This window comes from Notothenia rossii (genome assembly GCF_949606895.1).
Source record: "Notothenia rossii genome assembly, chromosome: 9".
Taxonomy (NCBI): domain Eukaryota; kingdom Metazoa; phylum Chordata; class Actinopteri; order Perciformes; family Nototheniidae; genus Notothenia; species Notothenia rossii.
Window position 1 is genome coordinate 40340384 of NC_136907.1, and position 27662 is coordinate 40368045.

Genomic DNA, 27662 nt, shown 5'->3' on the forward strand with positions numbered 1-27662 from the left:
GGTGTAACGCGTTACAAAAGGAACGGAGTTACAGTAATATATTACTTTTTGCTGTAACGAAGTAATGTAACGCATTACTAATGAAATGTGGGTAATATATTACCCGTTACAATGCTCAGTAGACTTGCCACCCGTTCCTTGAAATACGTATTTGTTACGTAATTGGGAATTAAATGTTGCGTTCCGTATTGAACCAATACGGAACGCAGTTTGTCCCGTATTTTCACAATCTGTCCCATGCACGTCTGTCACACACACACGTGAACACTGAACTAACAATAATGAACAAAATAAAGGACAGGAAATATTAAAAACAGCAAAATATGTTGGCGGGAGGTGCGCAAGACCTTCCGCGGACTCTCCTCTCTGCTCTGCCTCTGTGCCAAATCCTGTCTGTCTGCCTGTCAGCCCGGCCCGGCCCCTTTGCGCTGCCTGTCGTCGTTACGCTCGCTACGTTACGTCATTACGCCGCTCTGTCGTGGCGTGATTTTTAAAAACAAATGCAAGATGTCTTCAGATACGCCACCTCGTCCTCAAAAGAGGAAACACCGACAACAGAAATACAGACGAGAATGGGAAGAGGCAAACCAGTGGCTTGATAGGGTCCCTGAAGATGACTACAAGGCAAATTGCAAAGCATGTCGCAGAACATTTTCAGTGTCGCACGGTGGGCTGTCTGATGTCAAACAGCACGCAGCCGGGGATCTCCACTCAAGAAATATCAGAACACAAAGGAGCCAAGCACCAGTGTCACAGTTCTTCATAGCTGAAACATCTCCTGAGATTGATTCGGTATGATATGGGACCAGGGGTGGGTAGAGACTCTACCCACCCCTGGTCCCATATCATACCGATATGATTTTAAAGTCTATTAAATAAACGTGTATTTAATATTATCAATATAGAATGAAATGTAACCATAAAGAACATCGCTGATTCAGAATCAGAACTCTTATGTTGTTATGCTAATGCTGCTCATTTGAAATTATTCCTAATAGATTAACAGCAAATAAATACTGTGAATAAATAGGCCTACTGTGAATAAATACGATTGATTGATTGATTGATAAATAAAATAAATAGTGACAACAATATGAAAGTAATAATCTGACATCATCCCATTCCCCCCTCTAGATTACTGCAGCTGAGGTGACACAGGTATACCACACAGTAAAACATAACCTCAGCTACAACAGTGCTGACTGTGGACACAAGCTCAATCAAAAGACTCTATCTGATTCCAAAATGGTGAAGAAGATGACTTTGGGGAGAACAAAGCAAGAGGCACTGGTGAAAGACGTCCTGGCCCCGAAGGCAGTGGGTGATATTCTCAAGATCTTAACATCACCACCCCTCCCATTCTCCATACAGACCGATGCTTCCAATAAAGGGAACAGGAAGATGTTTCCCCTTGCTGTCCAGTACTTCACTCCAGAGTCTGGTGTCACCAACAAAATGCTGGACTTCATAGAGAATCCAGATGAGTCAGCTGCTGGGATTGTAGCTCTCCTGGAACAATCCCTTGAGAAATTTGGCTTGTCAATGGATCAAGTGACTGCATTCAGTGCTGACAACACAAATGTCAATTATGGTATTCACAACTCTGTTTTCACCAACCTGAAGAGAAAACAAAACGATCTGCTGCGAGGAAACTGCCATGCCCACATAGTGCACAACACAGTGAAGCACGCCCTTGACAAGCTTACTGTAGATGTGGAGAATGTTGTGCTGAAGGTCTATGGCCACTTCTCCATTTCAGCAAAAAGAAGAGAGTCACTCAAAGAATTTTGTGAGTTTTGTGACGTTGAATTCCAAGAGATCCTACGACATGTGACAACCAGGTGGCTCTCCCTCAATCCAGCCATCCATCGGCTGATGCAGACCTGGACTGCACTGAAGTCGTACTTCATCAGTCTAGGAGACGAGTGTCCCAAGCAAGTGCAAGCTTTGTTAAAGCTCAACAGAGACTCAACTGTGGAAGATGAAGACATTGTGGAGATTTACCTTCTTTTCTGCAACAATATACTCTCCCTCTTTGAGGAAGTAGTAAAGAGCCTGGAGAGCAATAGAACCACCTGTGTTGAGTTGTATTCCATCATGGATGAATTCAGGCAAAAGCTCATACAGAGACGAGACGACCAGTTCTATGGGTACCTAACAAGGCAAAAGCTGCAGCGCCTCCTCCCTCATGACGCACACATGGCAAGGGCCGAATTCACTGCATTCCTCAATACAGCCATTTCATATGTTGAGAAATGGTTCGACTTCTCCGAAGAGAACTGGCTCTTCTCACTGCAGCCTCTCTTACTCCAACATGGCAACCTGACCTTTAATCAAATTGAGAAGGTGGCTACCAAACTCAACCTCATCAATAAATTGAAGATGAATGAGCTTTACGATGAGTGCACCACAGCCAATACAATCCTGAGGAGGCTCAGAGAAGAATATTCTGATGCATGGAAGTCCAAGGGTGTGGCTGCGAGGTGGATGGCTGTGTTTAAAGAAGTGGATGTGCCCAACATGCTCTCCATCATGAGACACATCCTGAGCATCCCAGCATCCACTGGATACGTGGAAAGGATCTTCTCCAGAATGACCAACAAGTGGAGTGACTGCAGGAGCAGGTGCTCAGTGGAGCTCATCAGGAGTGAGCTCCTCATTACTCTGAACTTTGAGCAGACCTGTCCAGAGTTCCACACCACAGCTCTGAAAGACAAGGAGCTGCTCAGTGCTGCAAGAAGTAACAAGAAGTACTCCTGGAAGAAGAAGTGAGGAAGAGAGGGGACTGTTTAAACCTGTTCTAACAAAACAAAGGACATAAAGGAGTTGAGGGAAGCTATGCACTTTATTTTTTATCTGTTTATTAGTTTTATGTTATGCACTTTCTTTAGGCGTATCTTGACTCCACTGGTGGCTCCCAGTTATGAAGCAGAGGGTATGCGGCCAGGTTCAGACTTGGCTCAGGGAGTGATGTTATCAATCTTTTCATTTGTCATTTTGTTCAATCAGATAATCATAACAGGTTCACAAAAGTGTTTCATTTTAAGATGATTCGTAAAAGAGTCCTCAGGCAGGCTTTGTTACAGCTGTTACAGCACTTTATATGCATATAATACAGACTAGCATATGCTCAAGTTCAGCCTAGGTCAGTCTAATCACCCGTAACAAGTTTACAAGTGTGTTTCATTTCATTGTTTTCTGCCTTAAGTTTAATTGTTCCCAAATGTTACACTTAAAGCACATTCTATTGTAGCTTATTTAATTTAGGTACTGTTCTGTTTCAGTTAACGTGCCCTATGCAGGCAGGCTTTGTTTAATTTACTATGGCTATGCTCAGGTTCAAATGTTACACTTAAAGCACATTCTATTGTAGCTTATTTAATTTAGGTGCTGTTCTCAGGTTCAGGCTAGTTCAGCCTATGCACAGTATGTATTTAAACATACAAGTTTACAAGTTCATTGCTAATAAAGCACTTTAAACTAAGTATGACTACAGTAAATGCTTTCTTGACTACCCCTTCCTTACTGACCACCAAGTGACCCCAGGGCCCAGAGGCTATTATGGTATGTGAAATCATGTCAATTATTTAAATCAAAGCATTTTGGTTCATATAAAAAATAGATATATTTCTATGCATTTCAGGAGTTTCGGACACCCGCGCGGCGTGAGGGGTGTTCCTTATTTCTATTTCTGAAAGGTGGCAACCCTAATGCTCAGTAACGCAGTTACAACAGATTTTAACCCGAAATGAAATGGTGTTTTGTTTTTTAAGAATGTACTAACATAGCGAGACATTCCGACACCGGACAAATTGTGCGGGTAGATTAGTAAACCTGGTGTTTACCCTTCAGGCTTCGCGTCGAGATCTTCGGGGAAGTTGAACGTTATGCAACCATTCAAAAAAGAGAACGTAGCAAAAAATACAAACAACAAATTGTGTCAGGTGCGCGTGACCTGCTCCGTTGCGCGTGCATCATTTCCAAAGTGCTTCCACAGCAGTGACACACATCTGATCTGTGGATAATCATTTATACGAAAATGGTCAAAGCAACCATCACTAAACGCCAGCAACACTGCATCTACTGCAGACAGTAGCAACAGGTCAGATGCGGACATCACGTTACCCTCCGTTGTGGACACTAGCTTACTCCCGCCTGACTCGCCGGCCCCGGAGCAGCAGTCTTCGTCGCCCGAAACTACGCCGCCCCTCTGCGGCCCGCAGGCGCCAGGTATATTTAAACAACTACCCGCCTGTACAGTGGGGTAAGGCGGTCATTTTGCAGCTTGTGGTATAAAAATAGACAATGGCTAGAATATTCATGTGAAAATAGTACCATATTCTGACATGCCTGTAGAAATGTTGGGTCAAAAATAATGCATACAATAGCACAGATGCCTTCACCACGAATGGCTACAAAAATATCTCATATCCCAAGCTTATTATCAACGAGCTGATGTTGCAGCTGAAATGTTCTCCAGGTCACAAAGTCAACCTCACATAATGATGTGATACCAGTTTTCAAGCACAGTAAATATTCTCTTCCCAGCGTATATGATGGGACCAAGGTGATGATGTAGTAGGCTACATGGTTTTAATAATACTTTTGCCTTTCAATGTTTGCCATTTCAAACCATGAGCATGGTTTAAATAATATTTGCCTTGATTTACAATATGTTAACCTTCATTATAGTCCTTGACAGCGGTTTGTACTGCTGTATTAACAATGTGTCACATGTTAAGAATTTACAATCAGAATGGAGTATTCAACTAAGCCCTGTAATACAAGTTGTTAGTAGCCTTAAGGGCCTACACAGTTGTTATGCTATACCTCATTGCCCTTCACTGGATGCATAATGAGCTGCACTAAACTACATTTTAGCATTTCAAATACCTAGCTATTCTTTTGCGGTTATTTTGGTGAAAGTAACTAAAAAGTAACTAAAGTAGTGTAACTCATTACATTTCAGAGACAGTAATATTGTAATGTAACTTATTACTTTCTAAAGAGAGTAATAAGTAATATGTAATATATTACATCTTGGAAGTAACTTGCCCAACACTGTACAGCACACACTTCCATTGCCCGATGGTGACAATATGGTTAAGCCCTGCCTTATCAACTTGTTTGATAAATAATTGTTAAGTAACCAAGCATTTTGGTTTAGCAAGTATGACCTTGTTTTGTTTTGTTTGTTTAATTTGTTTATTGGTCTTTTGTTTTATGCAAACATTTAGGTGTATAGGATGAATTTTATCAAAGGTTTTATATTAATCTAACTTTCTTAAAATGTTTAGTGCACTTTTAAAGGTGCAGCTGACTGAAACTATTAGTCAGATAATTTACACCATAATCAATGTATTGTTAAGTTGAAAATTAACTAAGTAAAACAAATTGTCACAATCCACCAAATTCTAAAATAAAAAAATGAACAAAAGATCTCTTACATTTTTTGTAATCAGTGCAACTGCCACCAAAATGCAGCCAAAGGGCCTTATACATTTCCTCCTGGTTTGTCAAAGTTCCCCTATTGTCAGATCTAAGGCCAACATGAAACGTTTAGGCTTAATGCAGAGAAGGTTTCTTTTTTGTTGACATTTTCTAATTTCTTTTAATTTCATTGTGTCTATGTTATGCTATTAATATGATATGACTCCTAATAATAATTGCTGCATTTTGAAGATAATAATACTGTTAATTAGCACAACATTGTTGACTCACAAAATCTATAAAAACTAGGGCCGGGACTTTAACGCGTTAATTAAGATGAATTAATTACACAAAAATTAACGCGTTAAAAAAATTAACGCATTTTAATCGCACTTGTTTTTGCACCGCGGAACGTTTCTCACTGGATGAGTTTCAGGGGTACCGATTATACTGGAGCACCAACTAATGTTCATGACTTCAAACAACAACAAACCACAGTGAACAATAGTCAAACGTGAACGAAGAAGCTGATGAGACCGCTTTGGTTGGCCCCGTGGATGGGACATTTTGTTTTAAAAAACGGACGGATGGAAGCGTCAATAAGAGCACGGTTGTTTGCAAATTATGCAAAAAGGAATTCGCATATCACGCAGCACATCAAGCCTCAAGTATCACCTCAATGCAAAACATATAGCAGCTAGCGTGGAAGCTAGCGTGGACGTTAGCTCGACTCGGAGTACAAGGACCCACACCCAATTCGCGTTGATCAAACAGTGGCCTATGCAACAGAGAGATTTTATTTTTCATCAGGATATTGGAAAAATAGGAGGGATTGAGGTCAATCACTGGCACTTTTTTATTTTATTTTAAATGGTAAACTTTATGTTGAACTATTTATTACGTTGTTGGTGCAACTGGCACTTTATGTTGAACTGTTTATTGTTTCGGCCAAGGTTATTGAGAGAGTTGGACTGAAATTGATTAGATTTTTTAAATCAACTGTTGGTAAATCAACAAAGTCTGTTATGGCCTCTGAAGCAACAGAGAGATGTTTTCTAATAGTCAGGGTTTCCAATGTTCTGAATGTACTTGAAAGTATTGTGTTTTACTTAAAAAACAAAGTGTTATAGTTTACAGAAGTCTACCTACCTATAGGCTACCTGAATCTCTGAAATGTACTATATTCCTAAATATGCTATTGCTACACTTTATGGCAAAAATTGCACTTTTCTGTTGGTCTTTGTTCAGTACCACCTTGAAAAAAATAAACAATGTTTTGTTGCTTAAGCTTATGTATTCAGTCATTATTCAATGGTATACTAAAATCCATGTGAAAAAAATTGCTTCTCACTGTTCTCAGGTCAAATATTTATATGTGATTAAAAATGCGATTAATTGCTTACAAAGCCTGTAATTAATTAGATTAATTTTTTTAATCGAGTCCCGGCCCTAATAAAAACCTTTTATTGTAATGTGGAAACTTGTCTGCTTCATACTAATGGTTTGATCTACACTGTTTTGCATATACTGTACACTCCACAAAGATCCTCAGGTGATTTGGGGATGAACTGTCTCTTTAACTCTCATTCAAAATATTCACTTTTGCACTACTACAACTCTTACTCCAGCTTCTAGTACAATATTACTGCTATTGTTGCTAGTACTACAGTACGTTTTAATACTTCAGCATACTTTCAGCTCCTGAAACCATTCAACAAATACATTATACAGCTATTTTAGGGGAATTATGTCTATGAATTGTACTGTTTATACCTTAGTATACTTTATAAAAAAGAAGAATATGCTTTATCAGTTTGACATTTCATCTTCAGGTGATTTCAGGACATTGAGGCTATAGGCCTACATGTTGTTGTTTATACCTTTTTTAAACCTTTTCTTTTAAATATTAAGCTTCTTCACTATTTTTGCTACTCCAGTTTAACATTTCACTTTCAAGTTTTAAACAAACAATTTGATTCAAATCATTTCACTTTTCTGCATTTCTCCGCTAAGTTCAGCAACACACTTACTTGGTCTCTGTAGCTAAAAGCAGCTACCATTCAACTAATAACATATTCAGCTTTTTCTGCATTTTCAGCTAAATTCAGCCATAAATGTTCACAGTTTACAGCATTCGAACGCATTTTCTGCAGGAAATGCATTTTCTAGTTCTTCCCCTTATTATTATTATTTCAGCCAATACTTTGGCTCGCCATAACTTCAGCTTACTTTCAGCTACAGAAACCATCCAATTATTAAAATATTCAGCCTTTTCAGCAATCAATGGGGAACTTTCAACTTTTTCAAAATATTTTATACTTTTTGAAATATTCAGCTTTTTAAACTAGTTTTTTAACATGGAAGTCAATGGGAAGAGCCTTCAAATCAGCCAATACTTTAGCTCTCCATAACTTCAGCTTACTTTCAGCTACAGAAACCATTCAACTATTACACTATTCAGCCTTTTTAGCAATTGATGGGAAACTCACTCAAGATATACTCCTCAATATATTCTTATGGGACTCAGTACTGCAGTTGGTTGTCATGGTGTTGCTGGGCAGATTGGAGCCACACACACACACACACACACACAAACAAACAAACACACACTCTCAAACACAGACACAGACACACACACTCTCAAACACAGACACACCCTCTCTCAAACTCAGAGACACACACACACACACACTCTCTCTCTCTCTCAAACACACTCTCTCAAACTCAGAGACACACACACACACACAAACTCAGAGTCTCTCTCTCAAACACACACACACACACACACACACACACACACACACACACACACACACACACACACACACACACACACACACACACACACACACACACACACACACACACACACACACACACACACACACACACACACACACACACACACACACACACACACACACACACACACACACACACACACACACACACACACACACACACACACACACCTAGTGATCAGAGGCCTGTTGTGCTCTATTTGCAGCAGGATTGACTGTGTTTTGGTGCGGTCTAATTGAAGTTAAATGTTTTATGTTCCATCTCAACAGGACTGGATGATCCCCATTTCACAGCTGAATGCTAATGAACAGCTGGAGAGAGAGATGGAGGAGAGCGAGAGAGATGGAAAGAGGAGGGGGAGGTTAATTATGATCTATAATTGTAAGACTTCTGTCTCTATCTGATGCATGTTTGGAGTCATAACAAAACAAAATCAATCAGTTTTATTCTGTTTTTGCCATTATCTTTGGAGCTGTCACATCAATTACAGCATTCAAATCACATTGGTTGTGCTGCTGTTAAACTCAGGGCCCTTCAATCTGCTGGCAACAACAACTAGTGTGTTTGACAACCTTCTTTGGATTCATTGAACTGCAATGTACCCTGAAGTTATAATATAATTACAAGTTAAGTTATTGGCCCATTATATTTCATCCTAGCAACACATGGCTAAATGGAATACTCAAGTGTAATTAAAGTCGGATCTAATCATGCCTTAGATGGGGCAGTGGTATTACAAGTCTGTTAATTTACACATTCACACAGTACACAGGACATGCTGGAGAGTGTTATAACAATTATTTTGTTCTCAAATTGTCATATTAAATCATTTTGGAGTGTAATTATTACTCATGGCCCATACAGAGGGAGCAAGAAATATCTTGACATCTTTTTTGGACTACTTTGACATAACCGCACCATACATGCCAACCTTTCCAAATCCAAAAGAGGTAGGTTTGCGCGCGGCAAATGTACACGCCCAAATTAGGTAATCAGAAGAAATGGAACACCAGTAATTACATGTATCATTATTGGCAAGAAAATCTACAAGAGATTGTACAGTGCAATCAGAGCGATACAGTATTTCCAAGTTTTTGAGCAAGTCCACAAATCCTCCGGTCAAGTCTGTCACCACCTTCGCGCAGCTGCTGGCGCCACTTCAAAAATTGTTTTACTCATCACATGAAGGCCCTGCAATGTCCAGCGCCTTCATGTCACGTTTTACGACGTCTTTGAAGCGCAGCAGTGGTCGTCCTCTGCCTTTGGAACCAGCGCTCAGCTCGCCGTATAAGATGTCCTTTGGCAGGCGGCCATCAGGCATTCTGCGAAGGTGACCGAGCCACCGCAGCCTCCTGACCTTCAGTGTTTGGAACATTGACTTGCTGCCTGTACGCGCCAGCACCGCCTCGTTCGTGACCTTGTCCCGCCATGTGATCCCGAGGATGTTGCGCAGGCACCGCATGTGAAAAGCATTTAGCTCTCTTTCGTGCCACGCGTAAGTTGACCACGCCTTGGAACCATACAGCAGGACGCTGACCACACAACATTGGTAGATACGTGTCTTAGTGCGCTCTGTGAGGTATTTGTTGCTCCAGGCTCTTGAGCGCAAACGACTGAAAGACGTTGCGGCTTTGCCGATACGAGTCTGGATCTCCTTAACTAATGACAGGTCACTGCTGATTGTTGAGCCAAGATACGTGAACTGGTCAACAGTCTCCAGCACATGCTCGTTCACCATCACCGGCGACGCTGCGCTTCCTGCTTGGTGCATAACAACTGTCTTTTTGTTGTTTATGATCATTGCAAATTCAGAGCATGCTGCACTGAATCTGTCCATCAGGCGATGTAGACCAGCTGCGCTGTGAGACACCAGAGCTGCGTCGTCCGCGAACAAGAGCTCACAAACTAGCACCTTCCGTACCTTTCTTTTCGCGCGCAGCCGGGCCAAATTAAACAGCTTCACATCTGACCGTGTGTACAGGAAAATGCCGTCTTCGTCCACGTGATCACTGAATGCATGATGCAGCACAACAGAGAAGAAGATGCCAAAGAGCATGGGCGCGAACACGCAGCCTTGTTTGACTCTACTGCGAACGGAGAAGCTGTCTGAAGTAGATCCTTCAAAGAAAACCGTTGCTGACATGTCCTCATGAAGCGATTTGACCAGCCTATGCCTTGACTGTCACGATTCTCATGTTATGTCACGTTTATAGTTTTGTAGGTTTGGGTGTTTTTGCTGTTTTCCATGTCATGTTTTCCTTTGGGTTATTGTCTGGTCCTTTTCCCTGTGTTTTCGTCTTGTCATTAGTTTCCCTGGTGTGTCTAATGGTCTGATTATGTTCACCTGGGCCCCTGTGTTTTCTCCTCCCTCCTCAACTGTGTCTTGTTGTGTGATTGAGTCTTGTGTGTATTTAAGTTCCGGGTTGTCTGTCTGTCTTGGTCGGTTCGTCTTGTTCCCAGACTAAGTTCTGCGGTGAGTGTTCTGTTTTTGTCATTGTACATATATCTCATAGCCTTGAAATAAAGGAAGTTCAGTTTATATCTGCATTTGGGTCCTGCTTGTTTCACAAGCCGTGACAGTACGAACCAACCTTCAAATGGACCCAGCAGACCTTTTCAAGCTACAGGCGGAACGTCTTGGATATTCTCTGGAGTATATTTGTTATACGTGGAAAGGCGCCTCATCTAGACGGGGTAGAGAGGCTGCGTTGAAGGAGGCACGTCAGGAGGTTGCTCGCAAGCCCTGGCTCTGGAGCTTGTTGCCCGAGTGGCTTAGGATTTTTTCACGTAGCCCTGAGAGCCAGTCCTCATTTTCTGACCCTTTCTTGGGGTCTGGTCTGGAGTTTGGGGGTCCACGAAGCCTCCAAAAAACTCCTAAGAGACGCAAGGCCAGGGTTCCGCGCCCAGCAGCCAGGGTTCCGGCTCAAGAACCGGACCTTACAGCCATCTTTCCGGCTCCAGAACCGGACCTTACAGCCATGTTCCCGGCTTCAGTGCCGGCTCCAGTAACCATGGTCCCGACTCCGGCTCCTCGTCGCCTGCTGACTCATCGGCCGACGCCAGCTCCTCGAGTCCTGTCGGCGTACCGGCCGACTCCAGCACCTCGTCTCCGGTTGGCTGTCTGTCCGACGCCAGCTCCCCGAGTCCTGTCGGCGTACCGGCCGACTCCAGCACCTCGTCTCCGGTTGGCTGTCTGTCCGACGCCAGCTCCCCGAGTCCTGTCGGCGTACCGGCCGACTCCAGCACCTCGTCTCCGGTTGGCTGTCCCTCCGACGCCAGCTCCCCGAGTCCTGTCGGCAAACCGGCCGACTCCAACACCTCGTCTCCGGTTGGCTGTCCGTCCGACGCCAGCTCCCCGTGTCCTGATGGCTGTCCGTCCGACGCCAGCTCCCCGTGTCCTGTCAGCATACCGGCCGACTCCAGCACCTCGTCTCCGGTTGGCTGTCCGTCCGACGCCAGCTCCCCGTGTCCTGATGGCTGTCCGCCCGACGCCAACTCCATGTCTTGTCACGTTGGAGGTCCCGCAGACTACTCTTCTGCCGGGGGTCCTGCCAACCCCATGTCCTGAGCCGTTGGAGGTCCTGCAGACTACTCTTCTGCCGAGGGTTCTGCCAACCCCATGTCCTGTGCCGTTGGAGGTCCCGCAGACTACTCTTCTGCCGGGGGTCCTGCCAACCCCATGTCCTGTGCCGTTGGAAGTCCCGCAGACTGCCGGCGGTCCTGCCAACTCCATGTCTTGTCACGTTGGAGGTCCCGCAGACTACTCTTCTGCCGGGGGTCCTGCCAACTCCATGTCGTGTCCCGTTGGAGGTCCCGCAGACTACTCTTCTGCCGGGGGTCTTGCCAACCCCATGTCCTGAGCCGTTGGAGGTCCCGCAGACTGCTCTTCTGCGGGGGGTCCTGCCAACTCCATGTCCTGTCGCGTTGGGGATCCCACAGACTACTCTTCTGTCGGGGGTCCTGCCAACTCCATGTCGTGTCCCGTTGGAGGTCCCGCAGACTACTCTTCCGCTGGGGGTCCTGCCAACTCCATGTCCTGTCGCGTTGGGGATTCCGCCGACTGCTCTCCTGCTGGGGGTCCTGCCGGTCCTGTGTCCTCTTCCATGGGGGATCTTGCCGACACCGGCTCCTGACCGGCCTCCGGAGCTGTCTGGTCTTCACCCCTCCTCGGACTCTGCCTTGCCCCCTGGCCGTCCGCCCGAATTCCCCTTTTTGAACTCTGCCTTGCCCCCGGGCCGTCTGCCCGAATTCCCCTTTTTGAACTCTGCCTTGCCCCCGGGCCATCCGCCCGAATTCCCCTTTTTTGAACTCTGCCTTGCCCCCGGGCCGTTCACCCGAGACCCTTCCTCCTGACCCCTCCACCCACCCTGCTGGATTTTTGTTTTTTTTGGGTCGTCTGAAATCCGTCCCTTGAGGGGGGCGTTATGTCACGATTCTCATGTTATGTCACGTTTATAGTTTTGTAGGTTTGGGTGTTTTTGCTGTTTTCCATGTCATGTTTTCCTTTGGGTTATTGTCTGGTCCTTTTTCCTGTGTTTTCGTCTTGTCATTAGTTTCCCTGGTGTGTCTAATGGTCTGATTATGTTCACCTGGGCCCCTGTGTTTTCTCCTCCCTCCTCACCTGTGTCTTGTTGTGTGATTGAGTCTTGTGTGTATTTAAGTTCTGGGTTGTCTGTCTGTCTTGGTCGGTTCGTCTTGTTCCCTGACTAAGTTCTGCGGTGAGTGTTCTGTTTTTGTCATTGTACATCTCATAGCCTTGAAATAAAGGAAGTTCAGTTTATATCTGCATTTGGGTCCTGCTTGTTTCACAAACCGTGACAGTGACTATGCAAGATGGCGAACAGTCCTTCCCGACTCACCATGTCGAACGCCTTCGTCAGGTCGACAAACGCCATGTGCAGTGGTTTGTTTTGGACCATACATGCCAACCTTTCCAAATCCAAAAGAGGTAGGTTTGCGCGCGGCAAATGTGCACGCCCAAATGAGGTAATCAGAAGAAATGGAACCCCAGTAATTACATGTATAAACCATGTATTTAACATATATTGCATCATTTTAAGCATTTTTCAAAAAAAGTGGTAGTTTGGTAAACAGTGATATCAACGACATGGTTGGTATGTAAAATGCCCGGAAAATAAAAGAATGGGAGATAAATATCCCAAAGTCTCCACATTTTATTATATTTTTAATGTGTTTCTGGTCCTCTTTCAGTTGAGACTGTGAAGATCAGTGTTTCTCAAACTTTTTCATACCAAGGACCACTTAACCAATACAAAAACACTCGCGGACCACCTAACTCCACAAATATCCAAAAACACATAGTTTTTTACAAATCGCCTAAAAATGGTACAAACAAGTGGCCACATGTGTGATGAAGGTGTTTATCTGGGCTATATCATGCAATCGAAAGTGAAACTTAACCCTCCGGTATCATTCGATTGGACTACGCAAATTAAGTCATTTGAGACAAAAATGTCCACTGCAAAAGACTTTGATAAAAACATTATATTAAAAGGTTTTTTTCACAACTTTTTTGGGTTCAATCTTAAAAGCAACTTCCGCCCTAATAGAAAATACCAGAAATGTAATCAGTTTCAGGAATTTAACCCTTTAAAATGTCATTTTGAATACATGAAACCACTGTTTTTTTTCATGATGAAAACAGAGAAAATGAGTTATTTTCCAAAATATACATATCTGGTGACTGGCTCTTTTTTTTTATAACAGTCTTGGATATGTCAAAGATTAGCAACAAAATTGATTTTTTTGCATTATTAGTTTTTGCACAAAATGAGATTGCATAAAAAAGTTACATATTAGTCATTCGGGACAAAAATGTCCACTTCCAAAAACTACTCTAAAATTACAACAGATTAATATTTTTTTAAACTTTTTGGGATTAAATCTTTCAATCAACTTCAGTCCTGATCAAAAATACCAAATGTTAAATTATGTTCAGGATTTTAACCCTTGAACTGCCAGTTTGAAAACATGAATTTGCGTTTTCTATGAAAAACATGCACAAAAAGGCAGTTATTTTCCATATAATAAATGTTGGGGTGTCGGCTTTTTATTTTTATTTTATAACAGTCTTGGATATGTCAAAGATTAGCAGCAAAATAGACTTTTTTGCATTATTAGTTTTTGCACAAAATCTGATTGAACAAAAAAAGTTACATATTAGTCATTCGGGACAAAAATGTCCACTTCCAAAAACTGCTCTAAAATGAAAACATATTAATATTTTAAAAAACTTTTTAGGGTTAAATCTTTCAATCAACTTCAGTCCTGATCAAAAATACCAAATGTTAAATTATGTTCAGGATTTTAACCCTTGGACTGCCAGTTTGAAAACATGAATTTGCGTTTTCTATGAAAAACATGCAAAAAAAGGCAGTTATTTTCCATATAATGAATGTTGGGCGGGTCGGCTTTTTTTTTTTTATCACAGTCTTGGATATGTCAAAGATTAGCAACAACATTTATTTTGGTGGATTATTAGTTTTTGCACAGAATCAGATTAAACAAAAAACTCACATTAGCCACTCGTGTCCCATCCACTTCCATTACAACCACATCTTTTGATCTCTCCGCCATACCGGTATAAAATCATGCATTTTGTAATGTCAGGGTTTTATATTGGAGGAAAATAGTTCAATTTGTCCTTTTTATTCTATATCACCAGATGTGACATTTTACCATTCAATTACATGCTTGTCATTTCTTGGTTTCTTTGCCTGTTGTATAATGGGGCCCTGACAGCCATTGGAATACATTTTTGAAACTAATATGATGTAGGTGTGTTGGTATGGATGCGGAAGAGTGTGTGTGTGTGTGTGTGTGTGTGTGTGTGTGTGTGTGTGTGCACAGAGACAACAATATACAGTAGATTTGGTTTACAGCAAGTCGCAGTTTTCGCCTCATATCTTTCTTTCTTTCTCTCTTTTTCTCTCACTCCCTCATTCCCAAACTCATACATATTAAACCTCCTTATACCTTGTGTGTGTGTGAGTGATTGTGTGTGATAATGAGACAGGAGTAAGTGTGCTCTCATGGCATTTTGTTTTTCATTTGTGCTGTTTCATGTGTCTTTGAGGTAAACAGATGTCTGATCTTAAACCAGCTTGACCTTGATGTTTTGAATTGTTTGGAACCTCAAAGTCCTTTGATAATGTCTCTTTAGCAAACAGACATACATTCGTTACATACACTCCTTGAAGTAAATAAAAACACCAGGCTGCAAAGCCAAAGCATCAAATATGTATAGTTTGGCTGGATGGTCATTTCATTCCTGTGATACGCAACAAGCAGTAAGATGAAGAGGAGCTTCTCTGTGGGACAAGAGGTCTCATGCAGCCCGTAACTTCAGCTGCTGGACTCATCCTCTGAAACAGAAACACCCTGAGAAGGAGAATCTGGTGTGGATCTGCCTGTGCTTGAAAGGAGTCAGCACAAAGATAAAACACTTTTTAGCCAAACAGTTCATTTATCGGACGGGGGCAGAGAAGAAGGAACAATTCTGCCCCGAATCCCACGTTGTTACAGAGGAATTGATGAGGTCCTTTGCTGAGGAGGTTGAGGAGCTGCAGAGGAGCTGCAGAGGAGCTGCTGAGGAGCTGCTGAGGAACAACACGATGGTGATGAGGTTGAGATGTATGAAGGACTACAAAACCTTTTAGATGGAAAAAGCCTGATGGTCAATAAAGTGCTTAGTGATCCCCTCCTCAATCACACCACAAAGGGGATGATAGCACCAGAGATTGCCCCAGGAGTAACAAGAATATTTGTTGCGCCGCCACGTGAAGCCATAGACGTCGGAACTAGGGGTGCGGGGGGTGCGGCAGCACCCCCTCCCGTCAGCCTCAGGAATCACAGGATTAGCCTACGTTAAAAAAATAAAAATAAAGATTCTGAATTTAAACTCAATTTGTCTGACTTACATGTATTTCTTAATACAGATCTTTTGATGTGATATGCACCCTGCCTGGCTCAATACAGCAGCCTGGCTGGCATGGCATAGCTGTTGCTATGCAGACTGCATCTGACAGCTCACTGTGACGTTGGCCTATGTGTAAAAAAAAAAAAAAAAAGTAGCGGAATTTTTTTTTATGTTTGCTGTGTTCGCGGCTCTCATTTGTTTTTAGCATATGCATAGGCTACATGATTTGAGTTCAACTACGCCAGCTAGAACTAGCCTATGTCTCAAAAACGAATTTCAGATTTTTTTACAAATCCGCCCGACCCAGCTAAACGTCCGAGAGAGACACCTAGAGGCTGTGTGCCAGCAACCGGACAGCAGCAGCAGGCAGCCGAAGGGCCCGGCGGCCCTCGGCCTCGTCCTCCCTCCCCAGCGCCACCACCAGCACCCGGTGCTAGCCAAGAAGAGGCAATATCATGCAAACCACCACAGGATTACAATTTTCCTGCCAAGAAGTTGGGTGAGAACTTCACTCGTTCCTGCAAGGCCGCCTGGTTCAGAGAGTGGCCGTGGCTGGAATACATCGCGGTCAGTGATGGCATTGTGTGTGGTGTGTGCAGGTCAGCTGTCAAGCGCAAGTTGGTCGGGTCAGAACAAGCTGACAGTCCGTTTTTGAAAGATACGGGCTTTTCAAACTGGAGAAAAGCAAAGGAGAAAATCAGAGACCACGAGAAAACACGCATTCATTTAGATGCGACTCAAAGATTGGCTGCATTGAAAACTACGCCAATTAATGCGCTTTTGTCTGAGGCTGCTGCTAAAGAACAAATAACAGCCCGGAAAATGCTGGAGCTCGTTTTCAGCAGCGTGAGATTCCTGGGGCGCCAGGGACTCCCTCTGAGAGGAGCTGCAAATTGGGATGGGGTGTTGTGGCAGCTAGTGGTCGAGAGGGTACGCGCTGATCCTGACCTGCAAAACTGGATGAAGAGGAGGGACAATTGGATGTCGGGCAGCATCCAGAATGAAGTTCTGGAGCTGTTTGCCCATGACATCCAGAGGAAAATCGGAGCCAAAGCATCCGAAAGTCCTTTTTTCGGCTTAACTGCTGATGGGACCACCGACGTCAGTGGAAAAGAACAGTTCTCATGCAGTATACAATTTGCAGATGACAATCTTGAAGTCCAGAATTTCTTTCTGGGCTTTTACAACGCTCCAGACACAACCGCCGAGATGCTTTTTCTGTGCATTAAAGATGTCCTTGTTCGGCTAAATCTGCCGCTGGAGAAGCTGAAAGGCTACTGTTTTGATGGAGCCAGCAACATGTCAGGGAGGTTCAAGGGAGTGCAGGCAAGATTAAAGGAAACATGTCCTGACTCCTTGTTTGTCCACTGCGCAAACCACTCTCTGGATTTAGTGTTGCAAGAAGTGGCAAAAGAAGTGCGCCTTGTTGCCGATACACTGAACTTTGTTCGGGAAGTCACAGTTGTGATTAATGATTCAGCAAAGAGAAAAACGTTATACCAGTCTCTTTTTGGATGTGGAGAAGTGATCAACCTGCTTGCCCTGTGCCCAACTCGGTGGTGCGTCAGAGTTGTGGCACTGTCACGGTTGCTGGCATGCTATGGAGAGATGCTGCAGACATTTAGGACCTTGGAGAGTGACAGGATTGTCAAGGGGGAGACGCGTGCCAAAGTGGCAGGATTGCTCAAAAAGGGCACCACTACGCGCACAGTCTTTGGTTTGTTTGCCTGCGTTACCATGTTTACGCCATGTGAATCCGTGGCTCGGTCACTGCAAGGCACCAAAGTCACAGCCCTTGGATCAATGGAAGCTGCCAAACTTCTTTGCCAGCGACTGAACACACTCAGACAAGATGACACCTTCGCTGACCTTGTGGCCAAGACCAAACAATACACTGAGCGCTACAACTTGAAGCCTCCTCATCCAGTGCGCACCAGCAAGACCCCAGCGCGTTTTTGCCATACAGCGGAGGAGGAGGAACGGGAGTTGGAGAACGAGGGTAAATAAATAGGCCTAAATAAATAAATAAATAAATAATGCCAACAGTATTTTAAAATTAATCATAAAGCTCATCGGTCTGTAATGTTGAAAGAATGCAACAAATACGCACACAGAGCGTGCTCTCCAGCATTTGTGGACAGATTTGATCTATCCATAGAAAACGATATCATAGTTCATAATAATGTACTACATCCATGTACGCTTATTTGCGAAATTAGCCTGCAATTAATAATTCATTCAGTGTGAGAAAAAGTTTTTAGAGAGTACTTGTCCATGGACAAGTGAGTTTGGCAATTTACTTGTCCGAATACATTTTCACTTGTCCAGAATGGACACAAATTGGGGCCACTGGAATCTTCTTCTTCGCCATCGTATTTCACATTTTCCCACGGTTTTTACGTAAGATTTTACTGCATCACACATAGGGCTGGGTATCGTTTAGATTTTAACGATTCCGGTTCTGCTTTTCGATTCCAGTTATTTTCGGTTCTCGATTCCGGTTCTTTGAGAGGGTAAAAATAAGTCCCATGACAAACTGGGAGAAAAATATATTTATGAAAACATTAAGTCAAATCTGTATTCCTATTTACAAATCAGTTCATACTGTTTAATTTATTACGGTTATTGAATACAATTATATAAACATAATCTCTGCATTGTTTTGTTAGTTCTAAGTGGTGCAGTTTAAGAATGTACAATTGGCCCAGTCTCCTCTGATGTTACACTGCAACCTGCCTGTGAGACAGAGTCCAACCACACAATCTGTGTGTCCAACACATGTCCTGCAACACACATGCTGCAACCTGCCTGTGAGACAGAGTCCAACCACACATGTCCAACACATAGGCCTAATAATAATAATAATAATACATTATATTTATAGCCTATAGGCCTAGCGCTTTTCTAAAACTCAAAGACGCTTACACATGTCCTGCAATACACATGCTGCAGCTGCCCAGCTGTTCACTGTTTGTAAAAGTAAATAGATAGTATTTTAATTTCAATAATTTCTATACCCTGCCTTATAAACAATACTGACATCCCTGTGCTCCTCCGAGTATGGGGGTCCGGGGATATGATTACAGCGCGAGGACACAGGGAAGCTGCTTCACTTCATAAAGGAAATGGCGGTCAATATTAACAACAAAGGAGCTAAAAGTCCTAATAACCTTCATTACGTGTTAGAGAAAGAACATAAGAAAGTTTGACAAAGATGAGGCTGTTAAACGGGCAGTGAATCCGCTGTGTGTAGAAAGAGAGAGAGAGAGAGAGAGAGACGCTGAGCTGCACCATGCAGCGATCAGCTGATCCGGAGCAGAGAGAGGGAGCTGCGGTCCGCGGGGCTCGGCTTCGCCTCCTGTCCTCACAACTCTTATCAATCCCGGGAACGGACAATTGTTATTTGTTCCTACTCGGAACTGAGTTTTGCTTCCCAACCCTGCCACTGTGCTACACTTCCCGCCCCGCCCCTGTACAGAAAGCGGCGAGATGCATTTCATTAGGAATCGACAAACAGAACCGAAACTAACATTTCTAAACGAACAATGGCGGACACGTCCAATTTGCGAATGAGTTCTGCCTTTTGTAAACTGAATCTATCAATAATATAACAATAAATCCGGGCGAAAAACGTCACTTGTCCGCCGGACAAGTCAATTGAAAGATCTACTTGTCCGATATTGTAAATAACACGTCCCGGACGGTGGGACGTGTACTTTTTCGCACACTGTCATTACAACGGTATCAACTGACTAAATAACGTATAGGCCTACTTTCATAACAAACCATATTCATAATTTGAATTTAAATTGAAAATTTAAGGTTGACCCACCCAGCTTAAATAGGCAGCCCATATGGAAACTATTTGTTGGTTGTTGTTTAACTGTTATATTTAACTATTAAAGAATATTCAAGCCTGTGGAAGAGGGAATTGTTTGAGGACCTGGACTTGGTGCGCACAGAGGTGGAGCGGCGCTTTGACCAGGAAGGACTCCGCGTAGCTGCAGGGCGAGAGCAGGCAGTTCTACAGGCGGCCCAAGGGAAACGAGTGGATGTGGGTTCCCTGGAACTGACTTCCTTTTCAAGAGAGCAGCTAAGCCTTGAGCTGGACATCCTGAGCGACGTGTGTAGGGGGCGAGAAGTGAAAACCATTCAGGATGTATTGGCCATTCTGCACACCTTGCAGCCCCAATCCCGCTCCATGCTGTCGGAAGCGGAGAGGCTCATAAAGCTCTGTCTGGCTCTGCCCATTTCTGTCGCGGCATCCGAGCGCTCGTTCTCGGCGTTGCGCAGGTTGAAAACGTGGCTGCGCAATACTATTAAGCAGGAGAGACTCACTCATTTGGCCATTATGAATGTGCATAGCGACCTTCTCGATGAATGCGATGTCTCGACCCTGCTTAAAGAATTTATCAGCAGAACAACGGAGAGAAGGTCTACTTTTGGAACAGTTTAAAAGCCCTTACGAGCACAAAGTAAACCGTTATTTTTCTGAATGTTCCATTAGGCCTATGTTCGTAAAGGCTGTATTATTCTGTTGATTTTCTGAATGCTGTAGGCCTATGTTATCGCCTATTAGGCTACAGTATGTTCCTTAATAAAGGCTTGATTAATTCATTAATTCATTTTGTTTCATACATTTTCGTAACAATTAAGATGCTGCGTGTGTTTATGTAGCCTATATCTGTTATGTATAGGCCTAGGCTATTAGGCCTACGTGTCGAGTTCGTTAATCATTGATAGTGTGAGTTTCCCCCCCGACCCTCCCAGCAAAAATCCCGCACCCCCCCCCCAGAAAATAGTTCCGACGTCCCTGCGTGAAGCCATGCTTAGAGAAATGATCAGATGTTTGTGGTGGAGTCTGATTGTTCTTTGTCTGACCCTTCCCCTGAAAGTGGAGAGGACACAGAGGATCCCATCCCGTAGCTACGCTACATTCCTCTGCACTATCCTATCCAATGTTTGCTCAAACATCTGTGGCATCAACATCCCTCCAGTTTGCCGGAATGTAGCGCGGCGTTTCCTCGTGAGAGGGAAACCAGATTTGAAAATGTTTTGATGTCCACCCATGATGTACACGATCCTCCGGATAGGATAGTGCAGAGACATGTAGCGCAGCTACGGGATGGGATCCTCTGTGTCCTCTCCACTTTCAGGGGAAGGGTCGGACGAAGAAGGATCAGACTCCACTGCAAACTCCACATCAGATTCTCCTTCTCATGTTTGGCAAAAAAGTGTTTTATCCTTGTGCTGACTCCTTTCAAGCACAGTTCAGATCCACACCAGATTCTCCTTCGCAGGGTGTTTCTGTTTCAGAGGATGAGTCCTGCAGCTGAAGTTACGGGCTGCATGAGACCTCTTGCCCCACAGAGAAGCTCCTCTTCATCTTACTGCTTGTTGCGTATCACAGGAATGAAATGACCATCCAGCCAAACTACACATATTTGAAGCTTTGGCTTTGCAGCCAGGTGTTTTTATTTACTTCAAGGACTGTATGTATGGCTGTGTATATCTCTTTGCTAAAGACACATTATCAAAGGACTTTGAAGTTCCAAACCATTCAAAACATCGAGGTCAAGCTGGGTCAAGATCATACATCTGTTTACCTCAAAGACACATGAAACAGCACAAATGAAAAACAAAATGCAATGAGAGCACACTTACTCCTGTCTCATTCTCACACACAATCACTCTCACACACACAAGGTATAAGGAGGTTTAACCTCTTAAGCACGAGGGTCCCCTCAGTGGACCCCCCCCCCACCGTTTTTTTACGAGACTATGTCTCAGGGCTTCTTAACATTTATGAAACTATTAATGTTCCATAGCCTTTTAACGATAAGAAACTCAGCTAACTAACAATATGAACCATTTTTAGCTAAAAAAAACCACAAGAGTAATACCAAGCCTTTGAATTAGCATGGAGCGAAAAAATGCTAACTAATGCTAACGGACTTTTGCACAGCACTCACGGTAGCAATGCGCTTATTACTTATCGTCACTGCACAAACAAGATATCCGATTAAAGCTGAGACTCCACAGATTCCACACATGTAATGTCATCACTGTAGGACCCCGAATTGCGGAGCTATTAGCCCGAAAAGAGAAAGTAAACAACATCCGGTTTAAAAAATATTACAATAATTACGTCTTACCTTTTTTGATTTGTGAGCAAAAGTTGTGTTCACCGCAATAAAAACGCAGCTCAAGGTTAATCCAATGTCTTTGTGTCACGTAGATTTTTTTACTGATAATCCACCATCATATAAAGGTATAAAGTTTTGCCGTCCAGGCTTGTACTTTCAGATGTGCTTTGTTTGCTTCTCTATTATATAGTTCTATGGTAATGTTTACGTGGATTTGGGAACTGCCCCTCGATTCTATTGGATATTTTGGTTAAGAAAAAGGTGTAAATCACCCAAATCGACCAATGGGTTCCAGAGATATGGTCCTGCGTAAAGTATGAAGAATGCCAGCCGGCGTAAGCACTTTACGCAGCAGACTTTACTTATTGTTTACTACGTAAGGAAGCAGGAATTGCAGGACCCAGAGCGCACGGAGCACAGAGCGGACAGGAGATAACGGAATTGCAGTTTTATTGCTTATAGATTATCAGAACATTTCAAAGGGGACACAGCCACATTGGATATTAACCTATGGATTAACTACATCATCGTTGTTATCGTTTTAATGCCATTGAAGACCAGTAGTGTGGCGTGGAGAACAAGTTAGGGGAAGCCAATAATACGTCCTTTCTTTTGGAGTGGGGGGGGGGGGGGGGGGGGTGTGGTGTGGTGGTCAATGTAATAACGTAACCAAATGAGTGATTACAGCGCCCGGTATCATTTTACACACATTTGTATCATACAGATGCAGGACTTACACACGCCTGTTATCTGACCGACAGGTCCGCACGCACTCTCCAGCCGAAACTCTAATAAGCATTCATTCACAAACTAAATCAGGAGACCTTTAACGTTTTACGTCCGGTTCGCTCCTTTGTTCCTCGCTGTACACAGCTCCAGTTTGGGCATTGTCCTGTCATCAGATTGTATTTGTTGTTGCTGCTGCAGCGGAAGTTTAGTACAATTATTTTTGATTAAATACTCCAAATCTCCACCCTCCATAATTGCACTTGCTTCAGTTGCTTGCTACTTTCTAACAGCGGTGAAAGTGGTGCAGTGACGCTACCTATCTTCTATCGATTAGATTTATGATTCAAAAATTATAAAAGTAGGGTAGACATGTGGATATTATCCAACTGAACAAAACGTGCATTTATCTAACAGGTTCGTTTTCCACTGACCTTATTTTGAGCTATTTTCCAAAATCCTATGGAGAAATCCCATTGCTATTTTGTCGAGCGAAACCGAGCGCAGCTTATTTCTGCTTTTTGGGACGCGTCACTGCACCACTAAGTTGATGCGATTTGATTGGATTGTGAGGCAAGGGAAGCCAGCCGCCTCTGGCTTCCCTTGGCATGGCCCTGACCAATCACAGGTTGGCAGGGGCATGACGTGAGCCTCATCTCATTGGTCAATCCCTCCATTTTTTTTTCACCAAGGGAAGCAAATTTCGGCTGGCCTCCTCTCGCAACAGAGAGTGCAATCTACTGTTTCACCATAACATCTAGAGGGCCGCTGTTTCAATCTTTGTAAAATACTCCATGAGAATGGGGGAGAGACGGGCCGGCAGCAAAACACAACAAAGAATTTCCGAAACTAAACGAAGTTTTTTAATTTATTTATAAAAATTATAACTACAATCCGAAAAAACAGGGGAAGCCTGGCTTCCCTTGGCCTCCAGGAGAAAACGCCACTGTTGAAGACCAGTTTAGACAAGACAAAGACAAAGGTAAGCCACGTTAGCATTGTGTAGCTACCTAGCGCCACTTCTTTTGATTTATGTTTTTGTTGATAACGTTGCAAGTGTGTATCTTTCAGTGTTGAGGTGGGCACCGTTAGATTCTGTGTCTTTACGATCATAAACGATGTGTTGGTTGTGCAGCTGGGATAAGTAATAAGGGAGCTAGGAGTGATTTCCGGTGCATAATAGGTTAGCATTTTTCGCTCGGGGCTAATCCAGAGGCTCACTGTTAGCATTGTGGGGCCTAAGAGGATAAGAGAGTATGGTTTTTTAATTTTTAATTTTTTCACAACAGTTGTATTTGGATGGAATGAATACCTATAATAATAATCAAAGTGTTTTTATTGATTTTTGTATACAAACACACATCCAGTACAACACAAAATAACAAGACTCAAAATACACATCACATACTCACCTAAATACAGGTCTAAACTAAAGGAACAATAACAAGACAGGCATTCTTAGGTTAAAATGCATAAATAAACAACAATGTCCGACAGAAGAAAATAAAAAAATAAAAAAAATAAAAAAAAATAAATAAATAAAAAAAAATAAAAAAAATAAAAATAAAAATAATAATAATAAAAATAAAGGAGGGGTGAGGGGGTGGGGGGGGGGGGGGTGCTGCCAGTTATGTTGAAGCAGATGAAAGCTCCCGTTCAAGATGGGCGATAAAAGGCTGCCAGACCTTATAAAACTTCTTAGTGTTGCCCTGCAATGTAAATCTAAGGTGCTCCAATTTAAGATGTGTCATTACCTCCTCTATCCATCGTTTATGAGATGGTGGTGTTGTCTTTATCCAGTTAAATAAAATCAACCTCCTGGCCAACAATAACGAGAATGCCATTGCTTTCTTCTGAGCAGTTGTTAGTCCTGCTTCCTCTGGTGCCACACCAAAGATGGCTGTCAGAGGGCCAGGCTCTATATTTTTATTATAAATAGATGAGAAGGCTGTAAAGATTTTGGTCCAAAAATCTTTCAGCCTGGGACAAGACCAGAACATGTGGCATAAATTAGCTGGCACCTGTTTACATCTAGGGCAAGTCGGATCAGTCCCCTGGTAGATTCTTGCCAGTTTGTCCCTTGAGAAATGAAGTCTGTGTAACACTTTAAACTGTATTAATCCATGTCTAACACATATGGAAGAAGAATGTATTAGATCCACCGCCCTACCCCAGTCCACCTCTGATATGTCCAACTCCAATTCCTCCTCCCATTTCCTTTTTATGAGATCAAGGGATGGGGAAGCCACCCTCTGGATATTGACATAAATCCTGGAAACCACCCCTTTAAAGGTCGGGTTCGTATCCAATAGCTCATCAATCCATCCACTCTGTGGGAGAACGAGGGATGAAGAGAATGTTTTTTTAACAAATTCTCGAACCTGAAAAAATCTGAGGTAATTAGTCTTTGAGGAAATGCCATACTTCTTCTCCAGTTGAGCAGCCGACATAAATATCCCATCTTTAAAAAGATTTCTAACACATTCCACCCCAGCTCTATGCCATTCTCTAAACGCTGCTCCCCCAAGGGCCGGGGTAAACAAATGATTGCCATAAACGGGAGCAGATAGGAGGGCGTTTCTGTTTTTAAAATGTGTTCTGAACTGGATCCATATCTTAATAGAATCATGTACAACAGGGTTATTAGTGTAAAGGTGTTTGCTTAAAGGCAGAGGAGCACAGACCAGGGAGCGCAGGGACACTGGGCTAGATGCATATCTTTCCATATGTACTATACTTCCATCGTCTAGCTGCGAGACCCAAAACAACAACTTATGTATATTGGCGGCCCAATAATAGTGCATATAATTTGGTAGAGCCAGGCCTCCCTCTTCCCTCTGTCTCTCAAGGAACTCTCTTCTTATCCGGGGGACCGTTTTATTCCAGATGAAGGTGGATGTACATTTATTCAGTTCCTTAAAAAATGATTTAGGAATGAAAGCCGGAATCGTCTGAAACAAATAAAGGAACCGTGGCATTATATTCATTTTAACAGAATTGATCTTCCCTGCTAATGATAGGGGGAGAGTTGACCATCGTTCCATGTCTAATTTTGCCTTATCCAGTGTTATCTTAAAGTTATGATTAAATAGATCTTTGTATTTACTTGTTACATTAATACCTAAGTAGGTAAACTTATCTTTATGTGTTGTGAAAGGATAGGCCTGAAATGACAGTCTCCTCGCCTGCTTATTAATTGGGAAAAGGACACTTTTCTCTAGATTAATTTTGTACCCTGAGACCTTCCCGAAGCCGTCAATAATATCCAGAACCACTGGGACGCTTATGATAGGGTTTGACAGGAAAAGGAGGAGGTCATCAGCGTATAGCGAAAGCTTATGGCTTTGCATCCCCCTGCGTATTCCCCCAAGTCCAACAGCACTCCTCAGCATTATTGCAAGGGGCTCAATTGCCATATCGAAGAGCAGGGGTGACAAAGGGCACCCCTGCCTTGTTCCCCGAAACAGGGGAAAGAATTCAGATATCACATTGTTCGTTCTTACCATAGCCTGGGGGCTTGCATATATTATCTGTATCCATGAAAGGAATTTAGGACCAAATCCAAACTTCTCGAGAGCCGTGAACAGGTAAAAATACTCTATTCTATCAAAGGCTTTGTGAGCATCTAGGGATAATACAATCTCAGGCTCAATGTTGTCATCCCCAGTGTATATCACGTTGAAAAGGCGACGGAGATTACTGGAGAGTTGTCTACCAGCCACGAACCCTGTCTGATCAGGATGTATTATCCCACTTGCCACAGGCTCAATCCTAGCTGCCAGTACTTTGGTCAATATCTTATAGTCACAACCAAGTAAACTCACTGGGCGGTACGATTCGCATTTAAGCGGATCTTTATTCTTCTTAAGGAGCACGGAGATCATAGCCTGTGACATTGTTTGAGGTAAAGTATTCTTTTCAAGGGCCTCTTCATATACTTTACAGAGTAGGGGTACAAGTTTAGGCGCAAATGTCTTATAAAATTCACTTGGGAACCCATCTGGGCCCGGCGCTTTACCCGTCTTCATATTCCGAATTGCCTTCTCTATCTCCCTCGTAGTCAGAGGTCCCTCTAATCTATCCCTTTCTGCCCTCTTTATGGATGGCATTTCTAGATTCTCAAAGAAGTTCTTCACTCGCTCGTTGTCATTTATTTCTGAGGTATACAGATCCTTATAAAAAGACTTAAATTGGTTGTTAATACCTTTCTGATCAATAATTTTGTTACCTTGATTATCACCTATCTCCACTATCATGCCAGCAGCCGCTGATTGCTTCAGCTGGTGGCTCAGGAGCTTACCCGCACGCTCACCATGCTCATAGAGATCCTGTCTGGACCTAAGATATAGATCCACCTCGCGTTGATTCGTTAAGACATCATATTCAGTTTGTAGCAAGATCCGCTTTCTATGTAGCTCCTCAGAGGGAGCTGTAGAGTTTACCAGGTCGACTTCTTTTATTTCCCTAGTTAATTCTGTAATACGTTTCATCTTTCTCTTCCTGTCACCAGCATTAAATGAAATTATTTGCCCTCGTATATACGCTTTTAAGGATTCCCACAAAATGCCACTACTTATGTCAGGGGTATCATTAAGCTCTAAGAAAAAGTCTATTTGCGA

The 27662-nt window shown here is 43.0% G+C and overlaps 1 protein-coding gene and 3 long non-coding RNA genes across 6 annotated transcripts in view; 2 read left to right on the forward strand and 2 right to left on the reverse strand.

Annotated features, from left to right (window-relative positions):
• Nucleotides 1-22847, reverse strand: part of LOC307019472 — a 62950-nt gene extending 40103 nt beyond the window's left edge. For 2 of the 3 annotated variants that reach the window (XR_013802672.1, XR_013802673.1), the window contains exon 1: nt 22327-22847. This is a non-coding gene — a long non-coding RNA (uncharacterized lncRNA). The remainder of the gene's footprint in view (nt 1-22326) is intronic. The other variant, XR_013802671.1, reaches the window with a different exon arrangement.
• On the forward strand, nt 473-2790 carry LOC307019806 (uncharacterized protein). The gene is made up of 2 exons (XM_079650914.1): nt 473-792; nt 1135-2790. Exons 1-2 carry the CDS (start codon nt 508-510, stop codon nt 2770-2772), a joined length of 1923 nt encoding a protein of 640 aa, XP_079507040.1. The 5' UTR covers nt 473-507; the 3' UTR covers nt 2773-2790.
• LOC307018994 lies at nt 18650-19902 on the reverse strand. The gene is made up of 2 exons (XR_013802554.1): nt 18976-19902; nt 18650-18903 (listed from the first exon to the last, which is right to left on the reverse strand). It is a non-coding gene; the product is annotated as an uncharacterized lncRNA (long non-coding RNA).
• A 945-nt stretch (nt 22848-23792) lies between the features above and the next one.
• Nucleotides 23793-27662, forward strand: part of LOC307019473 — a 28989-nt gene continuing 25119 nt past the window's right edge. Inside the window, exon 1 of the long non-coding RNA XR_013802674.1 lies at nt 23793-24025. This is a non-coding gene — a long non-coding RNA (uncharacterized lncRNA). The remainder of the gene's footprint in view (nt 24026-27662) is intronic.

What these genes read in the sequence shown, in the direction of transcription:
- LOC307019806 (XM_079650914.1), top strand. Translation starts at nt 508, where the DNA reads ATGTCTTCAGATACGCCACCTCGTCCTCAAAAGAGGAAACACCGACAA. An exon ending in CATCTCCTGAGATTGATTCG is followed by an intron (nt 793 to 1,134) that starts GTATGATATGGG and finishes TCCCCCCTCTAG; the next exon opens with ATTACTGCAGCTGAGGTGAC.